The sequence below is a fragment of the Vespa mandarinia genome, chromosome 2 (genome assembly GCF_050613455.1).
Source record: "Vespa mandarinia isolate Hongniang chromosome 2, ASM5061345v1, whole genome shotgun sequence".
NCBI classification, from domain to species: Eukaryota; Metazoa; Arthropoda; class Insecta; order Hymenoptera; family Vespidae; genus Vespa; species Vespa mandarinia.
Genome location: NC_140811.1, coordinates 11,108,912 through 11,133,253, shown reverse-complemented (window position 1 = coordinate 11,133,253; position 24,342 = coordinate 11,108,912). Strand labels below are relative to the sequence as shown.

Below are 24,342 nucleotides of genomic sequence, written 5' to 3'. Positions count from 1 at the left end.
AAAACATTTTAATCATTCGTCATTGAATATTTTATAATATTGGGTTGGCAACTAAGTGATTGCGGATATCAAATAAGAAGGAAACGACAAAATCCGCAATAACTTAGTTGCCAACCCAATAGTTAATTTATATTTTGAAATAATTAACTATTTCTTCCAATATCGTTTCCATTGTTGCAGATTATTGCTTAATAATAGATTAAAACTAATCAAATATTTATTCAATATGTTTATACGAGTAATCACTTGCTGATAATAAGAAATTAATCGAATCGTAATAATAATTTATTCTGTTTCATTTGCGTGGCAGTAGAACAGCCATGATGGCCGTGACATAAAACATGAATCGCTGACATAAATATATACTTTTTCTAAATGTGTACCATATATTCAATTAATTATTAAAGCGTATTTATTACTTACGTTATATAGTATTATAATATTTTAATATATAAATAATTTAATAATCACTTTATAAAACTAAACTTCCATCGTATTGTAAAATTGTAAGAACAAATAATACTAATCGAAATGTTTACAAAATTCATTCATATACACAAAAATCATTATCATCGATTTTATTGTTTCGAATAATTATAATAAAAAATGGTCCAAAAGTATAAAAATCAAATTAAAAAATCACGTTGATATTATATCTCATATCCAATATATTAACCTTTTCATTTTTTTCGCGTAACGTGCACATTTTCGAGCGTAAAATGCTTTTCCGCATAAGATTGCGATAGACGTTCCGGGTGCGTATAAATAAGTAGGTTTGGTTGTTCGTTTGGAAGGGCCAGTAAACGCCTTTCAAACATCTATTTTTGCTAGGAACAGGAAGAGATGAGAAAACCATCTTTCTTTTCTTATTCGCTTTTCCTCAGATGAGGCAAACATAATGTAGATATTTACCTACTAGTAAATATGTACGTATATCTTATATACATATGCTGCATTTTTTTTGTACATGTTTTTGATTGCAAATTTATATCATGCATATATAGGTATGATAATCATTTATAATAGAGTACATTCTCTCTTTCTTTCTTAGCAAATTTTTGAATGTGTAAAATAAATGTAGATATATTTAATAGATATTTATATTATCGTATATGACTTTGCTACTAAAGATATAATATACCTGTTATACATACAGATATAGAATAAAATGGATACTAAAAATATTCCTATATATATATATACACATGTACACATTCCTTTCCGTGTAGATCTTCTCCTTCATCTTTTTCTTCGTGCCTTTCGTCGATCAAACGCGCATGCCTATTCGCGTTACCACTCCAAGTTGTACATCGCTGTAAATACGAATGCCGAGACGACGTTGCCTACTGAAAATAATCACGAGAGAGAAGGGACGCGATGCAAAGCCATGTCTTCGTTCGTCGCACATCGCGACGCCACAAAAGCGATCAACGGGCGTCGGCATCCCTGTAACGGCAATCTCCTTTGATCCTGTTTTTCACATAAAGGCTATTCTTTTAAAATTATCAATAGATATATGTAAGCAACATGTTGCGAAAATTTTTTCTATGTCGAGAGTGAATCGACAGATTTATTAATATTAACTGTGATTCCATCGTGATTTTTGATTCTGGTTACAAAAGAAGTTCTCAAGAAGAAAAGTAAAACATTTTTAGGCGTGGCAGATTCGTGGTGCATCAAAGTAATTTCAAAAATAACATTCGAACATATTCGTGAACTTTTGTAATCGTATTTTACGTTTCTAAAACAAGATGCGATATTCAAAATATTTAAATTGTTACTATTTTTAATAATAAAAAGACTGTTTTACGTAACTATGAGCGATAAACATCCCACAAGGAGGAATTGGATGGAACAAAGAGCTTGTAAACGATCCGATCAACATTAAGAGCCAGCTTTGAAATTCGACTAGTTGATTAAACATTGGAAAGAGTCAAAAGGCGGTGGTGAGATTATACCGAAGGCACCTTTCGGACGTCGGTGATGATTCGCAGATTCATACTGTTCCATCCACATATTGCCAGGGTAAACAGTGTCCGAATAAACCAGATTCTAAACTGATTATAATCATTCGGCACGCGATCGTTTCTTCGGTTTTGCCAAATATAATTGAGAGAATCGATAAAACTGTGAATCGGAGAAGATTTTGCCAAAAATCGTTGTTGATTCATGGATCGATGGTACTGACCTCGGATTTCAACGTATGTACGTATATATGTTATCAACTTGAAATCTTGTCGCTTGGGCAAAAATGGCGAAAAACGGTAGACCCGTAGTCGAAGAATGTAATATTCAAGATTTCGATAAAAGAGCGCGAAAGCATAACAGAATCAATAAGAACAAGGAAAAATTCGAGGAAACAAATTTACCATGTCCACCACCCGATCCTTGGACATCTCCGAAATACTCACAACCTGTTCATAGTTCATCCGTAGAACCATCGCAAGAAGAAGATGACATCATCGCTTATTTAGCGAGTATTCGTACATCACCACCGTGCGATAGTCGTAACTCTGATTGTTTATCAAGAAATTCAGCGACGTCGACGATGGCCGTGGCGAATCTCTATACGGAGGAATCCTTCGAGCAACTGGACAGGATCTACGAAATGGCGGAGCAAATACTGGAACTCCGCGATCGTAGCTCGAAACTATTCAAACGTGTTAGAGAGTTAGAAAGAATAAAGGTATTGAGAACGGCGGATTTGCGTGCGGAGAAAGCAATTTTGGCTAATAAGGACATAAGTAGTGATTTACCAGATGAGGATGCTGGTTTTGCCGAATCTTTATTAGACGCAATAATATCGAGCAGTCGAGATTCTCAATTTCAAAGACGAAATCCGAGATCACCGGCTTTTTCGAGACAAAGAAGCCGATCGCTTGCCATGTCTGAACAATCCTTGCCACGATCACCAAATCTGGGTAATCGTTCGGCACTTGGTATAGAGAAAACTATCTTCAGGAATGAAACTTCTGGTGTACCGAAAGTTTCTAAATGGACCAGAGTAAAGGCTGCTTTCAAGTGGGAGAGAGCCTGTCCCAATGATATGACAGATTCAAACATCGAACAAACATCAACGACACCGAGCACACCAACTACGAAGTATCTTCGAATTCCAGATATTGCATCTGGAAATTGGTCCTGTACAGGAGAACTCTCGGGACCCTCCACGCCACTCGGCCGACCCTCCTCAGCTTTTTCTTCCAACGAAGATGTATTCGATCGTAAGATTTAGAATTTTGAAAATTTACTTTTATGAGAGCAATTTAATTTGCAAACTCAAAAAATAATAAATTTTTATTAGATATTTTGCAAGTCTTCGAGATTTTTTCAAATTAAACATTTATTTCTAATAAGAAACTAATATAAGATTTCTTTTGAATATTTTTTTATTTTCTAAATTGTCATTTCTTTTTTTAAATATATTATTTGTTCTATCTTATAGGTCAACGAAAATACATATCTGACTCTGCTGATCAACGAATGTCCCGAGCGAAAGAAGTTCCGAAAAAAAATGAATCTAACAAATCGTCCGAAGATGACGTTACCGTAACTATCAATGACGACACTATACAGCATGCGAGGGAAATATGTGAGGTAAAAGATCTTTTGCCAAATTACGTGTGGAATTTGATATCATGTACATATGTGTACGTAACATTTAACCTACATATAGAAGAACTAAACGATCAAGGTCTGCTTCATGCAGGTGCATCGTTAAATGTCTTGACGAATTTATGGAGTGAGTCATTAACAACGCGTTTATCTATTTTATATATATATAAATATATATATATATATATATATATATATATATAGATATATATATACGTGTATATACAATGAATCCGGAAAATATATGTATGTACGCTCTTTGAAATTGAATAAATCTTTTTTATATAACCAAATGCTTTTAAAATTGTTAACGCATCTAGAGAAATTAATTAACTATTTAAAAATACTTTATCGTTTTGAAAAAAAAACAATTATTATTTTTTAAAGATTGTACGAGTAGTTTATATATCACCGTAAATATTTGAAAAAATCCAATATGAAAATTTTGTACAAATATTGGTAATAAAGAAATTCTTTTTCATTCGAAAGAATTCCAAGCGTTTGCCAATAAATTTTCATAAATTTTGTAAAAGTTCATGTACGCAGAATTTTTCTCTTCCGAGACGGAATCGGTCCACGAGCTTGTCGATTTAAAAATACATCGGACAAGCACGCGTGGGGTACGCCCGCATCTTCTGAATACGTTGAACTGACATCGATCGTACTCTTGGCCGTTAACGGTTCAACTTGTTTATCGAACATTATTGAGTAAACGCATATTTCTTAATGATACATAGGATATTTCCAAGATCATTGGCAAATCTCCAGAATATCGTGTTTACCTTATAAATACGATTTTAATTCTAAAATTGCACCAAATGCAAATATCGCGAGAACGTCAAGTTATAATTCATTTTATTGTTACTAACGGAAAAGCAGAAGTAACGATTTATTTTCAGTATATGCGTGATCAACCTTACCAACACTTCAGTAAAATTTCAATATTTCATCAGGCATATTTAAATTTTTGTACGTTTAAATTCTAATTTAATTTTTTTGATTTTCATAGACTAATCAAGAAAAACCATTAATTCGAATCGCGACGGAGATCACTCCTGAATTGCAAATCAATATATCTGATTTGAAATCTTCATCGAGTTCTGATAAAGATACAGAAGCTACACTTAAAAATCTAACACCAACTTTAACTATCACAATACCATCTAGCGAAGAGGAATTCAGAAACATTACTTCGCCAGAATCTGCTTCACCACTTCCTTCTAGCACGCTTGATTCCGGTCAAAATTCACCGCATCAAGCAAAGGCTCGTCAAAGTGGCCAGAGTTTGACGGAATTTAAACAACAGGTATAGTAAATACAATAGAAAATGTAAAGATATACAATTGTCTTTTAAAATTGTGTTCTTTTTTTATCAATCTTACAGCGATCCATTGTGGAAGAATCGGCTTCAAAAATCCAGAGAATGGATTCTAAGTGGAACAAAGTTAGACGAGCTTTTCTATCCAATACTGCTTTCAGTGTCCCACCAAGTCCAGTGAGAGTAATAGCTAGACAATCTTTTCTTCAGGATGGTAAGATTTATTTTTATTCAATTATTAATAAATATTACAAGTTTTTCATTCTTTGTTTTATTATATTTATATCGATACGATTTTATAATAGCATATTATGTTATCGTTTATTATTTTAATTTTTTAAATATAGCTATACAATCATCTAAATATTTAGAGAATGCTTGCATCTCTAAAGTGTGTTCCTTCGTTGCTTCGTTCATCGCTTCTTTATGACATTTCAAAATATTCTTCTGAAGTCTTTCCACTTCGTTAAATTTCAGTTGTGTTTCCTTCATCGTTTGCTCTAAAATCTTTTCAGCTTCTTCCGTATATTTCAAAAAACACTTTTTAGAGATCGGAGATGAGTTGTCGTAATAGCACAAATGTATCAGAGTAGCTGCTTTTTCAATACATTGAAAAGTCTCATTTTGTAGTTCTTCTAAAATCGATTCAATTTGTCTGACACCAGGCATTAGGTCATAATATAAAGCAATAAACGTGTTTCTTGCGCGATCCTTGAATCGAAGGACTGCTATTCGTGTATCAGATGCGAAGGCAGGATCTAATTGCATCAATTGTTGAAGTCTTCGGTCCAAACACTCTGAGATACTTTTTACCCATTGACATGCATCAGTTTTATCCACACTTTCTTCTTTCTTCAAAGATTCAATGATTGCTTGTTTTTCTTTGTTAACAAACTTAGTTATGCTTTCGATCTGGTTTTTCATGCGTTTACACGCGTCATTACATTCTGAGGCTATTGTTTTGCTATTACTCTGAAAGGTTGAAAAAATAAAAGCATATACCTGTATCTAAGTGTGTGCAAGAGAGTTAGTCTTACTTCACTCAAAGCATTTGATTTTTGATAACACAAATGAAAGAGAGTTTTCTTTGGATATCGTATGGGAGTCTCTGTATTCTGCCTACACGTGTCATATGGTTTTGATTGATCTTTTATATTACACTCCGATTTACTATTCTCGTTAGAAACTAATCTTTTGCCGATAAACTTCATGTAATACAAGTACGGTGGGAGTTTTGATGCATCATTAAGAATTCGACCTGTTGTGAAAACGTAAAATTTATACGGCAGCATGCCAAAATAATATGATCAGGTTAATCCACTTTGTAAAACAAATGGTATACGCGAGTAAATGTCTAACTATCAACGATGCATCGGCATGAATAACAAAGTATATGATAGTAGTATAATAATATTATTATATGCACATATAAAAGTATGTTATATGTAACGATTAAACAATTTAACATATATTATATTTTAGAATCAGAAACACCTAGAGCTCGTAGTTGCAGTGGCAGTGTAGAGGATTTATCCAAGAACTCCTTCATGTCAAATACTCAACTGGAAACTCGACGAGATTATCAAGCATTGCGCGAAAAACTTGGAGCTGAGTTTCATCAAAAACTAATAGAATGGGAACGTTTAAAGAGATCTACGGGAGGCAGTACGAAAAGTACTCGAGATGCATTTACTCCCAGCAATGGTATAATATTTACATACTTTAACAAAAAATAATTAACTATTAAGTAGACATACCATTTTGTTGAAAATTTTATAAATATGTATACAATTTTGAAATTTGTTTTTTTTTATTTAAGGAACAACACCAAGTAGTCCTCACGAGAGTTTGCTTTTGGCGGAAGAAAGATTAGCTCCAGAATTCAAGAAGAAACTTCAAGAGTGGAAACGGTCGAAAAAAGGACGAAGAGCAAGTGCTTCCACAGAATCTCAACGAGTTAATCGACGACGCTTAACGGATTGGCAGCTTTGGCTGTATCCTTCAAAACCGGAGATGAAAGCTCAGGAAGTGATGGGTCCTCGTCGTAGCTGTGGAAGCGTTGGAAGTACCGGTAGCATTGGAAGCGATAGCAGACTTCACTTATGTGAGGATTTCGTAAAAAGAATGGAAGCTTGGAGAAGACTTAGCGAGGTATCAAGAAGGCCACCATCTGCTCGATTAGGTTTCACCTCCGGTATCGTGGACGAGACAGAATTTCTTGCTTTGGACAGAATTCTTTCACTTTTTGGAAACCTCGAACAGGAAACTCAACAGGATAGTGATTGGTTTAAAAAAAAATCAAAGTAATTGTCAAATGTTTCATTACATTTGATAAATTTCAAAATTCTTTTAAGAATAATTATGAAATTTTTTTTTTAGTTTGATCGAAAAGTCGCAAAATTTAAAATCTGGTAATGAAATTTTAATCCGGACATCAGTTGGTTCTTATCGCTTCGAAGGAATATCTCAAGAATTTACCAGGAAATTATATGATTGGGAAAAGTCTCGTGGTATATCCCCGAGATCTTCAACATTTCGTTTATTAGATCCAGCTTATGCGTCTCTTATAGAAACGGTGAACGATTCAACGACGACTGATGACACAACTCCAGCAGGTTGAACTCAATTCTATTTTTTTAGAGAACATTAAATTAATTCTGCATTTTTCGTTGCTTTATTATAGATGAAGAGGAAGTCTTCCTTAGTGGTATCAAGAGATCTAAATCGGTTGGAAGTGTTGTTGAAGCTAGTGAACGTATGCAAGTATTTGTTCGTCGCTCTGCTAGTTTATGTTCGTTGAACTATTTGACTGAAAAATTGAAAGGAACAAATCTTATGGCTGATTCTCCAGCACCTGGTAAATAATCCCAGTTTAGTTAAATATTCGTTATTTACAGCAGTAAAAATTTATGATAATGATTTCAAACTTTATAGTAGATTCAGAGAGAAGGCCAGACACCTCGGAAGATGGGATCATTGACGATTTTGAACCAGAGGCTATGATAGTCGATATCGAGGACGTCATCGAAGAAACGGCTAGTCCCTTGAGAAGAATTCAGCCGCATCAGACTCCAGTTTACTCTGTAGCAGCCAGCGAAACGACTAGTATAGCTGTACCTCTTGGTATGGTGACGTCTAGTCATGAACCATCTCCAGCGATTTTGATGGAAGTCGAAGATGATCCGGATAGAGAACATTGGGAATCAAGAAGCTGGAATTTGAGGGCTGATCTTTCGAGTCGGAATTCTTCTGTTCCAGGCAATTGGCTTCCATTATGGGACGAGAAGACACATTTTTCAGCATATGATAAGACTAACCCAGAGTTTGAAGAAGATCGACATCGAAGATCAAATCATTGCTACCAATATGTTTCCGATCAAAAAACGTGGCCGACTGTTGGCTGGAATAAAACAATTAAGTATCCATCTGATCACTCCTTCGAATTAATTCAGAATGAGCGATTGTTTGATAATAACGAGGAAGAATTTAATTGCATGAATTTGAAAAGGTAAGAGAAAAGCGTAAAGGAAAGAGATCCCGGAATGTAAATATATATTTTTACATTAACACATTGCGTACGGCTCTCTGCGCGCTCAACGTGTTCCCAAGGCCCGCACATTTTTGAACGCTCCAGAACCATACTTGGCAAGCAATAGAATGCATATATACACATTTTTAATTTGCATTTGGTATTATATTTACATAAATTATTCTTAATTACAACTTAAATTTTCCAGGCCAAGGCTTCATCTGGCTACAGGTTCTGATGAGGAATATAAACGGTTTAAAATTTTTTATTAGATAATTGTAAACAAGTTCTTTTTTGTAGAGTCTATCACTATTTTCATTCATTTTCATGTTATCGTTAAAATGTAAATATCTTATATCCTGTTCAAACCTGTTCCTACACATTAATTTTGAAATGATAGGTATATACTAGCTATACTGAATGATTATTTTTGCATTTTTGGAATGTCAACATTTAGTTATTTCGCTCATCATTTGTCATAAGAATGTGCAAAGCTTCATTACCCTGGCAACGTAATAAAAACATTTGTCTCTGGTTGCTTATGTCATCGATGCAGTCGAAAAAACATGAAAACGAGATATCTCGTGACCCGTATGCAATGTGTTAATAATTCCTTCTTTGGATTGGAATTGTTATTACGTTTTTGAAACTGGCATCACTTTTACATTCTCGCAGATTTTATATTTTGGTTCCAGTGATATACTAGATATTCGTTTTGGTGGCAACAAAGATGATAATACGAACAAAACTTGGATGATGACTAATGAATGTATTGGTAAGTATATATTTACCGTTAAAATAAAGAAATAATATAATACGTGATATTATTATAATATCTTTTTTAGAAGATACACTTGTACATAATGTGTCCAAATCCGAGGATATTCCGACTACAACTACGGAAACTAGAGCTATGGAAGAAATGGAAGAACCAATGGTACATTTTATATATATCACTACTTTATCTTTTAATTCTAAGAATATTTTGATTTATTTTTTCTTCGGTTTCACATATAAGAAAAATTGTCGAGAATCTTATGATATTGAACAAATTTGTTTAAAAATCTTCCGAGAAGATAAGTTTTATCATAACACGATCGAAATTAGCGTCCTGTCGGTACAACCAGGAGTTGCCGTACGAGAATAACGAGGAACAAAGGAGCGAAAAGAAGGAGCTGAAAAAAGACGAGGATGAAAACGACGTTGACGACAAAAACGATGACAAGAAAGAAATCCCTGATAGAAACAAGAACGACAGAGACTTAAACTTCTCTTATCATCATCAATCTGGAACTATACACATTGTTGATAATATAGGAAACTTTTCGAGAAGTTCTACTGTATCTTCGAAGTCTGGATCGGGTAGGAATATAAATGTAAAATAAATCAATTTTTAATGCTTAATTCATTATTATTTATTAGTTATTGTATATAATTAATATAAATTTAATCATATACATTAAATATATGATATGTATAATAAGTATTTCCTTTCTTTTATGTATAAAGACTTCTTTTGGAATAATGATGTTGATGCAAGTGAAATCTCAAAGAAAGAAAAAAATATTGAAGATGAGTTCTGTGAAGATAAAAAAATATTTCAATTACGTCAATACACTGATGTTAATACTATGAGATGCTCTCACGATTTTTCTTCCTCCAATATTATTGAAAATAAACATGACAACAGTGAAAAAATTCAAAACACAGAAATTTCGAAGGAAGAAGAGATTGCGAGGGAAAACATATCACTCGTAAAAGAAATTGAAACAATCAGAAAAACAGAAGAGAAACAATACCGTTCCTTCGAGAAGATATCAACGCCATTTAAGAATGGTAATCTGGAATATCGTGAGCCAACCATTAGAACGACGCCATTAACTGTATTGACGCATGGCGGAGCACGTTGCGTTGAAAGGATCATCATCAACGAAGAAACTCTAAAGAAGATAGTCGTTCCTACGGCGAGTAGCGACAGTGCGAGCAACTCGTCAAGATCGAAGAAGAATGAGACTTCGAATACTTTCAACAATTATTCAAACTTGGATGGAGCTTGTAACGACAACAACAAGCTTCCTCTTAAACTTGACTCTCACGTTGTAAATCAAAATGTGAATAATGGCGTACGAGCGAAACAGAAAGCAGAATCTACTTCTCGAAACGTTTTCATAAAGACCAAACGTATGATATTTTCAACTTTTCGTCGTGCTTCTCATGAAAGAGATATCGACGAGTCCAATTCAAATCGAGTGGAAAGACCAAAAAGCAAGAGTAAGAGTAAATCGAGATCGGCATCGCCGAGAACTTCGCGACATGAGACAGTGCCTCGTACGCCTCTATCTCTTCCATGGATTCTTCGATCTTCCTCGAAAGAGCCAGAAAAAAAGAAATATCACAGGCGTACATGTTCAGGGGAAGACCGTGTTGTTCAGAACAATAAAATAATAACTGAAAAAGAAGGAAAGAAAATTAGTATCGAAAATGTGGAAATTAGCTCAAGTACGCATGACGAAGAAATTGATAAAGAGATCGCATATGTCGAAGAAAAAAAAGTAATAGAGAAGAAAGATGAGGAAAATAAAAAAGTTTATAGAAATCCTATTGACGACGGGTACGAAGAAATTATAGTTCGAGAGACTGAACAGGATCATCGTTTATCTGGTACTTCAATAAATTCTGAATTGTTTAGTTTATACCACATACATATTTACATAGAATTTAATTAAAAATTTAATTCTTTTAGTCGTACCAATTTTCGGAATACAGGAAGAAGATGAAACAGAGCGTTCCATGATAACTGAGGATAAATTGCCTTCAGATCTTGTACACAAATTACGGATCCTTTCAAATGTGGCGGCGAAAAGAGACGGTAGAATTGGTAGTTGTATTGCTACAACAACAACAGAGTCACGGAGTTCGAGAATACAACGTGCAAAAGAAGGCTTTCTTTCGCGTCGTGGTGGTCCCTTATGTCAGTCCATGGTAGAGCCTTTGACACCCATAACTTCAAATCAAAAGGACAATCCACTTTTCATGAACGATCACAAAGATTTGACTTTGAACATCGAAAATATAAATTGTGAAGATACTAATCGGGATCTTACAGTTGAGTAAGTGACTGACAATAAATTTAAAAATCGATATTATATTATGAACTAATTGCGACGTTCGTATTTTTACTATAATTTCTAACGAATGTAAAACTTATTTTAGATGTCCGATTCAACCGTCATCCGTTTCACAATCAGCAACCTTTCCTCAGAATTCGAATTCCAAGTCTGATTTGGTAAAATCTGCGAGCGCAGGAATGATAAACGTCGATCCGGATACTTTTGGTCGGCTTGCTAGTAGTAACCGTGGATGTGAATCCTTACCACGAACGATATCGAAGCGACGAGATTCTGATGGACCCTTAGCAAGAATAGTCAATAAATTAAGGATTTCAAAATTGATGCGAGGGAAGGACAATGAAGATGGAAATATGAGTACGATCTCCACGTTGTGTCGGCAAAGTTTACTTATTGACGTTCGTCCCGATCTCGAGGAAAGCCATGAAAACGAAAATCGGTCGGACGAAGACAAGAATGAAAATAGCAAGGAATATCGGTGATGCTAAAGTGATAAAAAGAAGAATTGAGATTTATGATTGACGATGTTTAACGGTTTAATAGTATTCCGTAAATTACAATTAACTATTTTATCAAATAGAAATGAATAATGCGAAGAGCTAAGTATATCTATTCATTTTCATAATGTACTATTTTCATACATTAATGATGCTTAAGGAAGAGAAATTTAAATAATAAATGACACGAAATATTTTATTAGTCTAGATTTTATTTTAAGAGTATACTGATATATTGAAAATATCTTCTTAAATATCAATTTATTCATATTTAATAATTAATAATCAATCCTTTCGTCACTGAATGGATTCATGTCCATCATCTTACGAGGAAAATTATAAAAAAAATTGAAAATACAACTCCGATCCATGAGAGACGACGAAACAAACGCGTGCACAATACAATTACGCATCCGAGATTGTGAATGTTCTAAACAGAGTTTACAAAGCAGTAGAGTAAAAATAGAAAGGAAAAAACAGAAAGAGAGAGAAAGAGAGAGGGAGTGATCATTAGCTTGAGTAAACACACGCGTAGGACGATGCCGAGTTCGAGTGCTCGCTGGTGCAACGGGCGGTAAACAAGAATGGCGGCTGAAGAGGGATCGAGTCCTTCCGAGCCGGTGTTCGATTAAATGGGATTAATGTCCCTGGGGCAGTTTCGAGTGGCGAGATACGCGCGTGTCACGCGCAACCGGCTTTGCCGCGTGTTCCCTCTCCCCTTTCTCTTCCTCCCACTCTGCACCTTTTTCGTCCATTCTTCTCACCCTTGGCTTGCTTCGTCAACCCCCACTTTCCCATCAATTTGACTTCCCTTACTCCTTGATCATTAGATTTTTCTGCGCGTTTTCGAGTCTGCCGCCGTACTAACGTTCCACCATTTTCCAAGCAAGAAAGACGGAAGACAATTAAATGCGTAAGTAGATAATAGTGTATAATAGGAAAAGAATGGTTCTCCTGTGTTAAGGTTCATTTCATATTTTTGTGAAAGAAGAAAAACTTATTTTTAAACAATATTTATCGAGCGACTTCCTTAATATAAAGAATGTTTTAGTATCCTGAAAGAATAGAAGGATAATTCTGAAAAGAGAAGAGTATCTCTAAGAAGTAACAAATAGAAAATATGAGAAAAAGAGAAAGAGAGAACCTAGAATCGAAATCAGGATCTTTTACCGATTTATGAGCTTAAAGAGTCGGACGCGTAGAATCATGGAGGCATTGCACAAAAGCGGTCGTGTTTTTGGTTGCATTCGTTGGGATCGACCTTTCATCTACCTGCGTTTTATAATCCGGAAGTATTCGCGGGAACACGCATCGAAAGTCAAAACTGAATGGGACTGCTGTCATATTGACAAAGCATAAAAGAAGTTTACACGGAAGAATTCTGATTTTGATTTCGATCTCCTTTAGTAGCTTTTCCTTTTATTCAATAGACTTCCCGTTGTAAGGATCACCTTATTGCGTAGGCGCGTTAGGAGATTACAAGAACGAATTGCGAATTCTCACGTCGAGCGTTGAATTGGAAGTTTTTGTGTAAAAGTTTTACAACAATATTGTATGTTGTTTTATTTTCCAAGGAAGCTGGCAAATTTTTTTATATAATAACAGTGTAATAAAATATTTAACGGAGTATTTAGTACTTAAATGTTAAAGTAAACATTTTTTAGGAAAAAAGTATACTCGAGCTAAGTGCGAAATATGGAAAGTCGTAAAAGAAAAGCAAATATAATTTGATAATAGTACGAGAGAATTGAAAAGTTAGCTTTTCAAGTATCCTTCTTTTAACAAAACAATCGGATGTAGTTTATACGACCTAAATAATTCTAAATAAAAACAAAATAATTCTAAATATAGCCAAATATGTTTGATCATCTCCACTTTATTATAGTATTCTTGGAAGTTTTAATGGCATTGTTCGCCATCATTGAAAGATTTTTCGACTGAAAAAAAGGAGAAAAAGAAATAATTAAGAAAGGTAGGGTTCCAAAGATAAAAAAATGTAAATAACTCCAGCGAACAATTAATTATTTAAGGATATAAGGAGCTTCATCACGATATCGCTTTGCAAAAAAGAACGGTAGTTGCTCTTCCAAGCAAGTGACCAGATCGCCAATGTCAAAATACTTCCGTCGATAGAGGGTGGTTTAGCGAGAATAAGGGAGAAAGAGAAGAGACGAAAAGGATTGGAGTGAGAAGGACGAGAGGACAAACGACGCCGCATCGTTGTCTGATCGTGGAGATTGCTTTATTTGAGAAGCGGTTTAAGTTAAGCACGCTGCACGAGTAGCCCTAAACTCTCCGCAAATACCTAACGTCGTCTCGTCTCGAAGGAGGAGACCGCATTAAGGCGTAACGCATTAAGCATCAGAATAATGTAATCTTGTGGTTGGAATCAAGCGATAAATATAATCGGTCCGTTGAAATTTGTCGGTAGCGCGCATTCAGCCGAATCCCTATCTCCATCACTGCACCTGTGTGTGTGTTCTCTCTTCCTCTTTCTTATTCACCTCTTTAGGAACGCCGGATGTATCTGGTTTTATCGGATGAAGTCGATCAAAAATTTTGATCTCACTTTGCGATATCCGTCTTGCATTTTTAATTCTACACGATAGGAGTTTTTTCTTTTCTGTTATCGTCAAGAAAAGTCTTTCGAAGATCAATTCGAAGAAGAGGAAATATAATGGTTCTCACAAAAGAAATTGCAAAAACAAGTTATGAACTCATGATCACTAATAGTGATTTAAAATAAAATTTTTCAATTTTCTAATTTTCTAATTCAAAATAGTTCCCATTCGATTTCAGCTTAGGTCGCACAAAATTTCATTTCACAGTAAACAAGAGCAGACAAATCTATAAAGGAAAGAAATGAAGAAAAAAATAAAATGTAAAGAGGAGTCGAGCGAAACGATGCGCATCCACTTATACGTTCGGCCGAGTATTACAAAGCGACCGATTCGGTGCACATATAAATCAGTCGACTTCCGACGAGGACGTACAACAAGCCGCTATTCTCTCGCGCGACAAACTCGCGCAGGAGTTGCAGAATATCTTTCTCTTTCTTTCTCTTTCCCTCTCTCTCTCCTCTCTCTCTCTTTCTCCCTTTCTCTTTCCCTCTCTCTCTCTTTCTTTCTTTCTCTCCTGTGAGGTAAGATCGATCGTTCAATTTGAAGCTCACGGCTGTGGGATCGTTGCTAGGCAGGGTGGTCCGATATTCCTGTCGAATGTTTGACGGTCACATCGAATAGCCCGCTTTATCGGAATATCCACGTTTCAACCTTTGAAGTCAAGTGTAGACTTTCTACGAAAGATCTTTTTGCGTTCACTCGCTTGTTTTTTTACAATGAAAGTATGTATAGATTTTCCTAAAATTAGTTATAATTTCTTGCGGAAACTTGTAAATACTCATAAATTATTTACGATATAATTCTGATTATCTAAAGATAATTATTGGATATTCTTGTATCGGAGATATTATAATTTACTTCTTACTTTAAAAATTCCTTCAAAAAAAGAAAAGAACAGCGGTAGTTTTATGTAAAAGCAGAATACCAACAACTTCCCATGTAGTAACTCATTTGGATGGTAATTTTCAATGCTTTTCAAAATCACGGGTCTATCATTTCGTTTAATTTATATCTTCTGTCGTGTAAAGATACTCATTGAGTTCCTAGTGTCGTAAATTTTATTAATACCGTTATCGTTAACCGATGCATTTTGAATTGCAAGAAGAATAGTTATTACATAATTCTATTAATATTAAATTATTAGTTAATCAAAATTAGATATTATCGAGATAAATAGGAAACCAATTTTGATTGCATTTTTAAAACAATGAGAAATTTACTTCGTTTCTAGATATTCTACATCTTTTTAGATAGATATTCTAAAATATCGGCTTAATATAATTTGTCGGAATCACATAAAGTCGTGTTACGAGGTCACCCTGAAGCTTTTTAAAAGAAGAATGTAACTTCATAGATTTGCTTATACGATAGACACAAGTGATATTTTGAAAATTTAAATATTTTGAGAAAAAGAGACATTCTTTGCGAGAGGATACAAAAAGAGTAGGAAAAAAAGACGGAAGAGAGAGAGAGAGAGAGAGAGAGAGAGAGAGAGAGAGAGAGAGAGAGAGAGAGAGAGAGAGAGAGAGAGAGTGAAAGAGTGAAAAAGGAGTCATCGTCATCGTCATAGAAAGAGAATACTGCAGGTTCTCAAATTGCGATGAAACCGGGCACCAAAGTGTCGCGCTGGTTTCGTATGACGGCTGGACCACCGATGACGATGATGTTCTTTCTTGATCGAACATTCTTTGACTTTCTTGAAACTCATTAATTTGTACCTGTAAATTTATTGGAAATTGATTTTCTTCGCAGAACTCAGAACTTCGTGTTGTGAAATTTTCTTCTAAAATTATTAGGAGAGAAAAAGGAAAGTTTTACAAGATGAAATTAATTTATCTGGAAAAATTTTATTCACAAAAATATCACTTTGTTCTTCTTTGTCACTTATCTCAATTACAATAAATTATATGTTATGCTATATAATACAACGTTTAATTAGTTTTATTTATCGCTTAATTAGTCAGACTATCGTACAAAATATACAAGTTATCGGTGGGTGATAGTATATACAGAGGATATGATTGATATCTGTAGAAAGGTTGTACGCGTAATGTTACCTGCGTGATCTCGTTTTTAAAAACAATTCATTATCATTCGATACCCTATTGTTCAAGATAATACTGATATTTTCGTTTGCCACAAAGTATATCGATTAATTTGATTGATATTATACATATCTAATTTGTTAAAAATTCGAAAAAAAAATTCAAGATGAAGCAACTCCTATCAAATGATCGTTATTGTAAAAGATCATAAAGCGCCGTGATGTAAGATTGTGCCATTTGAAGAGTTTCGTATTTGGATAACTGCCTATCATTTCCAAGCGAAGGTAGATAAGCTCTCAACCTATCGAAAGCTTTGTTAAGATTCTGCATCCGTCTTCTCTCTCTGGCATTGGCAGCTAGTCTTCGTTTCCTAACCGTTGTAGAGCTAACGTATTTGCCTCGTCTCCTTGTATCTCGTCCAGAAGAAGTAGGATTACCGACTGAATCAGGACCGTCGCTTGTCTCTTCATTGTCTTCGCTATCAGCATCCATTGTTCTGTCCGAAAGACCACTAGAGTTGCTGATGACGCTTCCACGACAGGATTGAGCTTTATCGTGTTCAGCTTCCCCATCAGCGTCCACATCCAATTCTTCTCCAAGATCTACGGTGTCCAAACGCGAGGATCGTGTTTTTCCAACAACACAACCAGTACTATTAGCCATTCTCTTGGTTGTATATCTTTGGTCTTCCGCTGTCCCGGATAAAAGACGATAGGAGGGACCTCCGATTATATTAATTTCTGGTTCCGAAGAAATCGAGAGTGTCGTAGCAGGACTGACGGATCGTACACTCGCCGTAGGGCTTGGAGTGTGCCAGCCGTCGCTTCTGTTACTTTCATATAACACGCAACGAGGTACAGTCAAAGTGCTCACTGGAGGCAAGCCAGACTTTGTTTTGGTATAATTCGGTAATTCCAAGTACGTACATGTTTCGACTTCATCCTCGCGTGGTGGAAACATATAGCCGTAACGAAACATTTCCTGAAGTTCCATAGTATGAGAATCAGTATGATATCACACTGAAAGCTCCTCTTCTCTTTGATCTTGATCGTTTGCACTGATCCTAGATCTTCTATCAATAAATAATTCAGTCTAATCGAGAGACAAAAAATTTAAAGTTTTTCTTTTTTATTACACTAATTGAAAAAATAGTACCATCCACGAGATCAAAAACCTTTCCGATAATCTTAAACGCGTACACACCGAGTCGGCCCTCGGGGTGATTCTGAAGTCTTGTGAAAGCGCGCCAGGGACTTTATGCATTCGAGGAGCAGGCACCCTTGTGGAGCACGTGCCGCCGAACCAATCGGAGAACGTCTAACATCCCCACCACATTTTTAGTTAACTCTTAAGTGCGGACCAGGCCCTGTACGCATTCGGATACCGCAACAGGTGGCCCGGCGCCTACGATGGCTACACGAGAAGGGAGGAAAAAGAAAGAGAGATCGTCAATGTAGGCTTTGCGTTCTCTCGGAAAGTCTCACTTTCTCTCTCTCTCTTCTCTCTTTCTCTCTCTCTCTCTCTCTCTCTCTCTTTCTGTGTTAGAGTGCCATCTTCTTTGGGATATTCGTTACTCGTTGCATAGATCGTGTGACTCCCGATGAAATTCTTCGTGTGAAATTCTCACGGTCTATCGATCGTTTTCTCACTTCAATACAGATGAATCAAATCCTTTACTTTCATCAAAAGATAGTAGCTAGAATTGTTAAATATTAATATCGATAAAATAATAAAGAGTAGATGCTACTGATAGGCTAATAAATTGTAGTGCTTTCAATATGTGATTAACTTTACTATATCAATTTTTAATCAGACTTTAATTCAAGTTTGCCTAAAGAAAAAGAATAACTTACAAATTTCATATTTTTATAAATAAAAGGATTAACAAGATATCTATTATTAGTTTTACGGAAAATCTTAGTGTAACTACTTAGTTCTGGTAGCGTAAAAAAGAAAGAATGCTTATAAATTGGTTAAAATCTACCTCCGAAGAATTCGGTGCTCACAGGCTGCGATGGCTCGGACCGAGCCACAGAGTACAGGTCCATCTCTTGCGTTCACCGAGCTCAGAAGAGAAACGAGGATCGTATCTTGCAAAAAGGGTGCAAATACCTTAGGGACGTAAGGTCCAGTTACATCTTTACTCGCTCAATTAGCGAAAACAGGTAGGATAAAGTTTGTGGCGAGCATGAAGGTGGTCTCGAGGCAACCCGATCTCTCTGTCATTCCCCTTCGAGGGACACAGCCGTCTTGGATTTCGAGATCGTCCGAACGCCGTCCTAAAATTCTTCTTAAGTAGCGGAACGATAATCCTCTACTTAAAAACCTTTCGTACTTTTTCGTACACTTTCAACGAGAGCGCGTGAACGAGCGCAAGCAACGAAGCCACGAGCTTCCTAAGAAAAGCCTATGCGATTTGTCCACGATAACTGTTCCTTGCTTTTTTCTTTTTTTTCTTGTTTTACCTTTCTTAGCAAATTCATGATTCTTCCTTGTTCCTTGTCGACTTGAAAAGAGTAAACCTATACAGGTGGTAAGAAAGACGCTTCTTAAGAGAAAAAAATTGACCGGCCGATTTTATGAACTTTCTTCTTTCATATCGATATCGTCGCGTAGCTTCGCGAGATCTATCTTTTTGCTTAGACAGGCGTGATACGAAAATCGATCGGTTTCATTTAATATCATCTCGTTTTGGAATAGAATCGTGGCGGAACCAATAATTAGGACCACAAAACGTAAGTCCCACCGCTCGCCCTTGCCCCGTACAGCTATAACTTCACCCACCTTTCTCGTCTACCTGCGTGCTTTCAGACCGAAACATTCGCTCAACCCGCTCCATTCTGACATGCCGTCGATTTAGCTCGGTCGAATTCATCGGAAGGATCCAACATTTTCAACATAGACCCTCGGTGCAGCCTCTCTAATGTAAGAACAATAACAACCGGGATGTACATCGGAATAGCATTTTTTTGGAAGCTATAAATGAGCCTTTTAGAAATTAGAAGAGTACAATAGAAGCAAAAAGTCTTTTAGAAATCGTAAGAGTATGATTCTTAAGAAGAATTTTTAAGATATACAATAGCTAGATAACAAGATATAGTCAGTTAGTTTCATATATATTCAGTTTGTAAATGTTTCCAAATTTGTTATCTTTATAAATTCTTTTCATTACAATCTGTGATAAATATAAAGTAAACAAGTATTTAAAGAGGAAAAACATATTTTACGCAAGGATTATAATCAAGATTATAAAAAAAATTTTACTTTCTTAAATTTCAATCAGAATTGCGAGGAAAAATATAAAGTAAGAAAGGAAGAAAAAAGCCATATGAGATGGGAATGGAAAGATGCTGGAAGAGAAAAGGATGAGAAAATACTGTCGGAGGCGGCTCGAAACAAGGTGGGTCCAGCCACGGTGATACGCCCTGGGCGTGAGTCCAGTAATTAAATACAAAGTGAACTCATTTGTGGAGCTCGGTGGCAAATAACATGTTAGCCGCCAAGTAGAGCTAATTTATGAGTGCGCCGTATGACGCACCAGCTCTCGGCCCTCCACGAAGTCAATCTTTGCCATTTATATGCTATAAGATCTACATTTTGTTCCATAAATATGCATTCGACCAATAGAGATGTAATGGCCATCGCGGAAAAATTCTAAACCAGAACGGACTGTCTGGAATTTCAAAGATTAACATTTATTTCTACTTTTCTTTCGTTCTTTGTTTTCCTCCTCCTTTCTCTGCTTTCGATCTTTCTTTCTTCTTGACGAATTTACCCATCTCATCAATAATTCATCAGGAGAAACATGCCGATATGGCCCTGAAATACGTGATTTTAAAAACATACGAACACGTCCGACGAGAAATCAAGAAGAATAAGATCAATAGTTCGTGATCGAAGAGGACTCTTGATCGTTTTTTTCAATTGACAATAAAAATGTTATAAGAACTAGCATACATAGATAATAAGATTTATCAGTCCATAAATATCTTTTTAATAACTATGTAAAATATTTTATATCAAATTTAATTCTTTATTCTTTAATTTACAAGTATCAGCGAGTCATACATTTCAGGAATAAATTTCGTGTTATCAAAGATAGCAAAATAGATGAGGTATGTTGTCAGACACGAGAACAAACCGATTCTCGTTTCATCGAGCAGTTGTAGTTTCTTTCTTGCCGTGTCTACCATCGTGTCAGACGGTCGAAGAAGAAGAGGATGGAGACTCGTAGAGCCCCTGTTAAGGAGAATGCGTGCCGCGCTGATTCTCGGAATACAATTATCGCATTATCCGGTTCCGCTTTGAAATTCCTCATTTTGTCGTTCGAGGTGCGGTTCGCCGTCGCGGGAGCCATCGTTATACGTTGTTAAAGATCAACAAGCGTGCTACTATGCGATGTTTTCGAATTATCTTTCATCGAAAATGGGAAGAAGAAGAAGAAGGAAGAAATGAAGAAGAAGAAGAAGGAAGAAGAAAAAGAAGGAAGAAATGAAGAAGAAGAAGAAGGAAGAAATGAAGAAGAAGAAGAAGGAAGAAGAAGAAGGAAGAAGAAGAAGGAAGAAGAAGAAGGAAGAAATGTAGAAGAAGAAGCGTGGGGTCAGTTTTCGTTCTCCAAGTTTCTTTTATCCATGTTTTGTGATATGAACCTAGTAATAACGGCACGGATAGTAAATAATAAACGAGAGACGCATATAACCAACTGAGATTGATAAATAACAGAGAAGCGAAAGGAAATCTTATTTTCGGCACGAGATACATCCAAAATGTGTCTAGTTTCGTTTTCAGACCAATATCCCAGCCGCGATTTCGACGTGTCATTTCAAGACGCTACATATGTATCTTTCCTGCGTGTTTCGCAGAACCATAGTTAAACTAACTATGATAATAACAGACACTTTCGACAGGTGGAGATATATTTCGCGACTATTTTGTGAAAAGGAATTTGTCGATCCTTTTAAATGAGTTACTTTTAAATAACTAGATAGATATATTTTCTCTTTACCTATGTAACAAGATACAAATTTGTTGGACTGAACACCTTGACTTATTAACCTTGTTAGATAATTTAAGAATAGTTAAGATGATATATGCATATTTCTTTTCTTCCCTTCAATGTCTTACTACATACATAGTATTTTTACTGTCAATGATATTTAGACTTAAGATCCTAGATCTTTTAGTTTAGAATTCTCAAAAAGTTCTCGTTTTTATCGTTAAACAATTCTCAAACATATTGGTCTTGCTTGTCTAGCTATAAGATGATAGCCCAATATGTCTTTGACATACGATCGTCTTACCAACCATGTTTCGATGTTGATCGTAAAAGTCAGTCTTGCGGTTTCGAAAGAGAGCCACACGCATTCGTCGAAATCATAAAAACCAACAACATTAGGAAACAACGAATCGTTTGTCGGTTGGTAGGGGTGGTCGATTCGGGACAGAAAAGTCGTAACCTCTTTTAAAGTAGGATAGCTAGTTTGTGAGCTGCTGCTCCATTTCCCTGAAAGCTTCGGACGATTAGCGATTACTACCAGCCTGAAAATGGCATATCGGTATGTGCTCAAATCACTAGGCGGCGACGTGATGCGATCAGACGCGGAGAATGGTGGACAACAATGGACGAAGAGAAAAGAAAATAGTTTCACCGTGAAATAAAGTTATTGTCCATAATCGGTCGCCCTAGCCGGATAAGAGGCGCCGACGGCGATGCGAAGCATTCACTTCGGTGGTCACCACCGGACGTGCTCGCGTTTGGAGACACCAATAGACCTCAATTTTTGGTAATGTACATCTGTTTTTTAACAGCTACCAGGATATTTTTTGCGCTTCTTCTAAAGAACTTACTTTTTGTTTACTTCTAATTCATAGTACGAAATATTTTTATGATTAGAAAAATAACGTAATTAAAAAAACAGATATTTAACTACAGAGAAACAAAATAGAATCCAGTTGTCATAGGAAGCTATTTAAACAAAGAAGCAGGACCCATTACACACGACGCGTGGCCACACAAGGCCCGGTGATTTAACATTACAAAAAAAGAAGGTAAAACAGAACTTCAGTGTCGTTACGGACGTAATATATGTATTGTAATATAGTAACGATCTTCGTTGGTTAGAACCGCAGAAGGTAGTCGTAATTAACTTAAGCCTAATAGAGCGTTTAGCGTAGGTTAGTTTGAGGTAGGTTCGTCGTATTAGCATAAATCATGGAGTCAAATTCCTGGCGGTAGAAGGAGTGGTAGTTTATCATAGTTTAGAAATGAAGGGGTTACCGCTCTGATACACGTCGCTCGTTATTATGATAGTGCTCGAGTCAAATGGGTTTTCCAAGATGATCCAACCGACGTTAAAGTCTCTGACGAGACTGCATATATCTAAACAGTTGAATGTTTCTCAATGGCGCGGAAGCAGCATGGTTAACATAGTATTGAAATCTAGATATTATTATACTATTACAATAATCTAATGGAATGCGGTTTTTCTATTCTATTAGATTGAACTATTTAGGGTGAAGTAATTGATAATAAATGACAATTGTTGCATAAGTTTCAATGTCAAAAAATTGACTAATACTCAATTATTACATATGTTTATTTTTGAAATTATTGAATGATTCTACGGATTTTTAAGCTTTAAGAATAAAATAAACTCCAATGAACAAAAAAATCGTTATTTCTGAGGAGTAACGTAATCAAGAATGCACATTAATATGATAACCATAAAATACTCCGCGAACGTTATCGATCTCGAAATAGCGGGCAACAGGATGCGAAGACTGCTTAATATTCAATATATAACGCAAAAATTGAATATAACGTTACCGGTTGATTGTTCGCGAATTCTGCATGCAAAATTTAATGCGCGTGCAAGCGACTTGTGTGGTCCCGCATAATATACAAAGAACTTCGTTCGTTCGTTTAGACCTTAATCTTTCAAAAGAACAATTCAATTACAAAACGAGAAGCACGATAGAATAAAAAAAAAAGATAAAAAAGAGAAAATGTTCTTCTTATTTCAAAAATTCGCTGCGCGCCATTGAGAAAAAAAATTTCACCAATATATACTGTGAGAAAAAGATCTACTCGTATCGTTTCCACGCCCACTGAGAATGTTTCCGAACTCAAAAGAATGGGTCGCGCGTGCTCGCGACAGAAGAAGAAAAGGAAGCTGGAGAAAATCGAAAAATGAAAATAATTTTTCGACTTTTCGATCGGTCAAGCGCTTGGCATCCATGCGCACGATTAAAGAAGGTTCTGCCGGAAAAGGGTTTCCAATCGGCAAGAAAACGCATAAGGTCGTATCCCAGAATCCCAGGTCGTATCCCAGGATGATGATACTCTCGCCCAAAACCCATAAAAACGCCCATCCTCTTCTGATTAACGCCGCTTTAGCGTCACGCAGAATTTTCTTTTTTCGTTTCTTCGAAAAATCAAGAGAGGGATAATTAAAAGAATACATGTTTCACTTTTTTTCTTGGATCCTGACGTAGCTTTTATTTTATTACTATATTCACCAAATCTTAAGTAATTATCATGTATACTTATGAAAACTATTGTAAGGAACTTATAGAAGGATCACTTCTAT

The 24,342-nt window shown here is 35.7% G+C and overlaps 3 protein-coding genes across 6 annotated transcripts; 1 reads left to right on the top strand and 2 right to left on the bottom strand.

The window, feature by feature from the left end:
• Positions 1-1,315: 1,315 nt before the first annotated feature.
• Positions 1,316-12,284, top strand: LOC118444229 (uncharacterized). Of its 4 annotated transcripts, none has more exons than XM_085664004.1 (15): positions 1,316-3,224; positions 3,446-3,597; positions 4,625-4,921; positions 5,000-5,147; positions 6,416-6,637; positions 6,753-7,236; positions 7,313-7,548; positions 7,617-7,790; positions 7,871-8,441; positions 9,158-9,237; positions 9,308-9,399; positions 9,590-9,824; positions 9,972-11,123; positions 11,206-11,572; positions 11,676-12,284. In XM_085664004.1, exons 1-15 carry the CDS (start codon positions 2,252-2,254, stop codon positions 12,070-12,072), a joined length of 5,580 nt encoding a protein of 1,859 aa, XP_085520130.1. In that variant the 5' UTR covers positions 1,316-2,251; the 3' UTR covers positions 12,073-12,284. The 4 variants fall into 4 exon arrangements, with proteins under 4 accessions (XP_085520130.1, XP_035728231.2, XP_035728222.2 ...); XM_035872338.2 differs by having other exon boundaries at positions 7,868-8,441; positions 9,311-9,399; XM_035872329.2 differs by having other exon boundaries at positions 7,868-8,441.
• On the bottom strand, positions 5,258-6,225 carry LOC118444839 (uncharacterized). The gene is made up of 2 exons (XM_035873534.2): positions 5,971-6,225; positions 5,258-5,905 (listed from the first exon to the last, which is right to left on the bottom strand). Exons 1-2 carry the CDS (start codon positions 6,223-6,225, stop codon positions 5,258-5,260), a joined length of 903 nt encoding a protein of 300 aa, XP_035729427.2.
• A 4,661-nt stretch (positions 12,285-16,945) lies between the features above and the next one.
• ato (atonal) lies at positions 16,946-17,746 on the bottom strand. Its single transcript, XM_035873681.2, has one exon. The coding sequence runs from the start codon at positions 17,744-17,746 to the stop codon at positions 16,946-16,948; it is 801 nt and encodes a 266-aa protein (XP_035729574.1).
• Positions 17,747-24,342: the final 6,596 nt, after the last annotated feature.

What these genes read in the sequence shown, in the direction of transcription:
- LOC118444229 (XM_035872303.2), top strand. Translation starts at nt 2,252, where the DNA reads ATGGCGAAAAACGGTAGACCCGTAGTCGAAGAATGTAATATTCAAGAT. An exon ending in AATTGCATGAATTTGAAAAG is followed by an intron (nt 8,442 to 9,157) that starts GTAAGAGAAAAG and finishes TTTTGGTTCCAG; the next exon opens with TGATATACTAGATATTCGTT. An exon ending in AAGAAATGGAAGAACCAATG is followed by an intron (nt 9,400 to 9,538) that starts GTACATTTTATA and finishes TCTTCCGAGAAG; the next exon opens with ATAAGTTTTATCATAACACG.
- LOC118444839 (XM_035873534.2), bottom strand. Translation starts at nt 6,225, where the DNA reads ATGCTGCCGTATAAATTTTACGTTTTCACAACAGGTCGAATTCTTAAT. An exon ending in AATCAAATGCTTTGAGTGAA is followed by an intron (nt 5,906 to 5,970) that starts GTAAGACTAACT and finishes TCAACCTTTCAG; the next exon opens with AGTAATAGCAAAACAATAGC.
- ato (XM_035873681.2), bottom strand. Translation starts at nt 17,746, where the DNA reads ATGGAACTTCAGGAAATGTTTCGTTACGGCTATATGTTTCCACCACGC.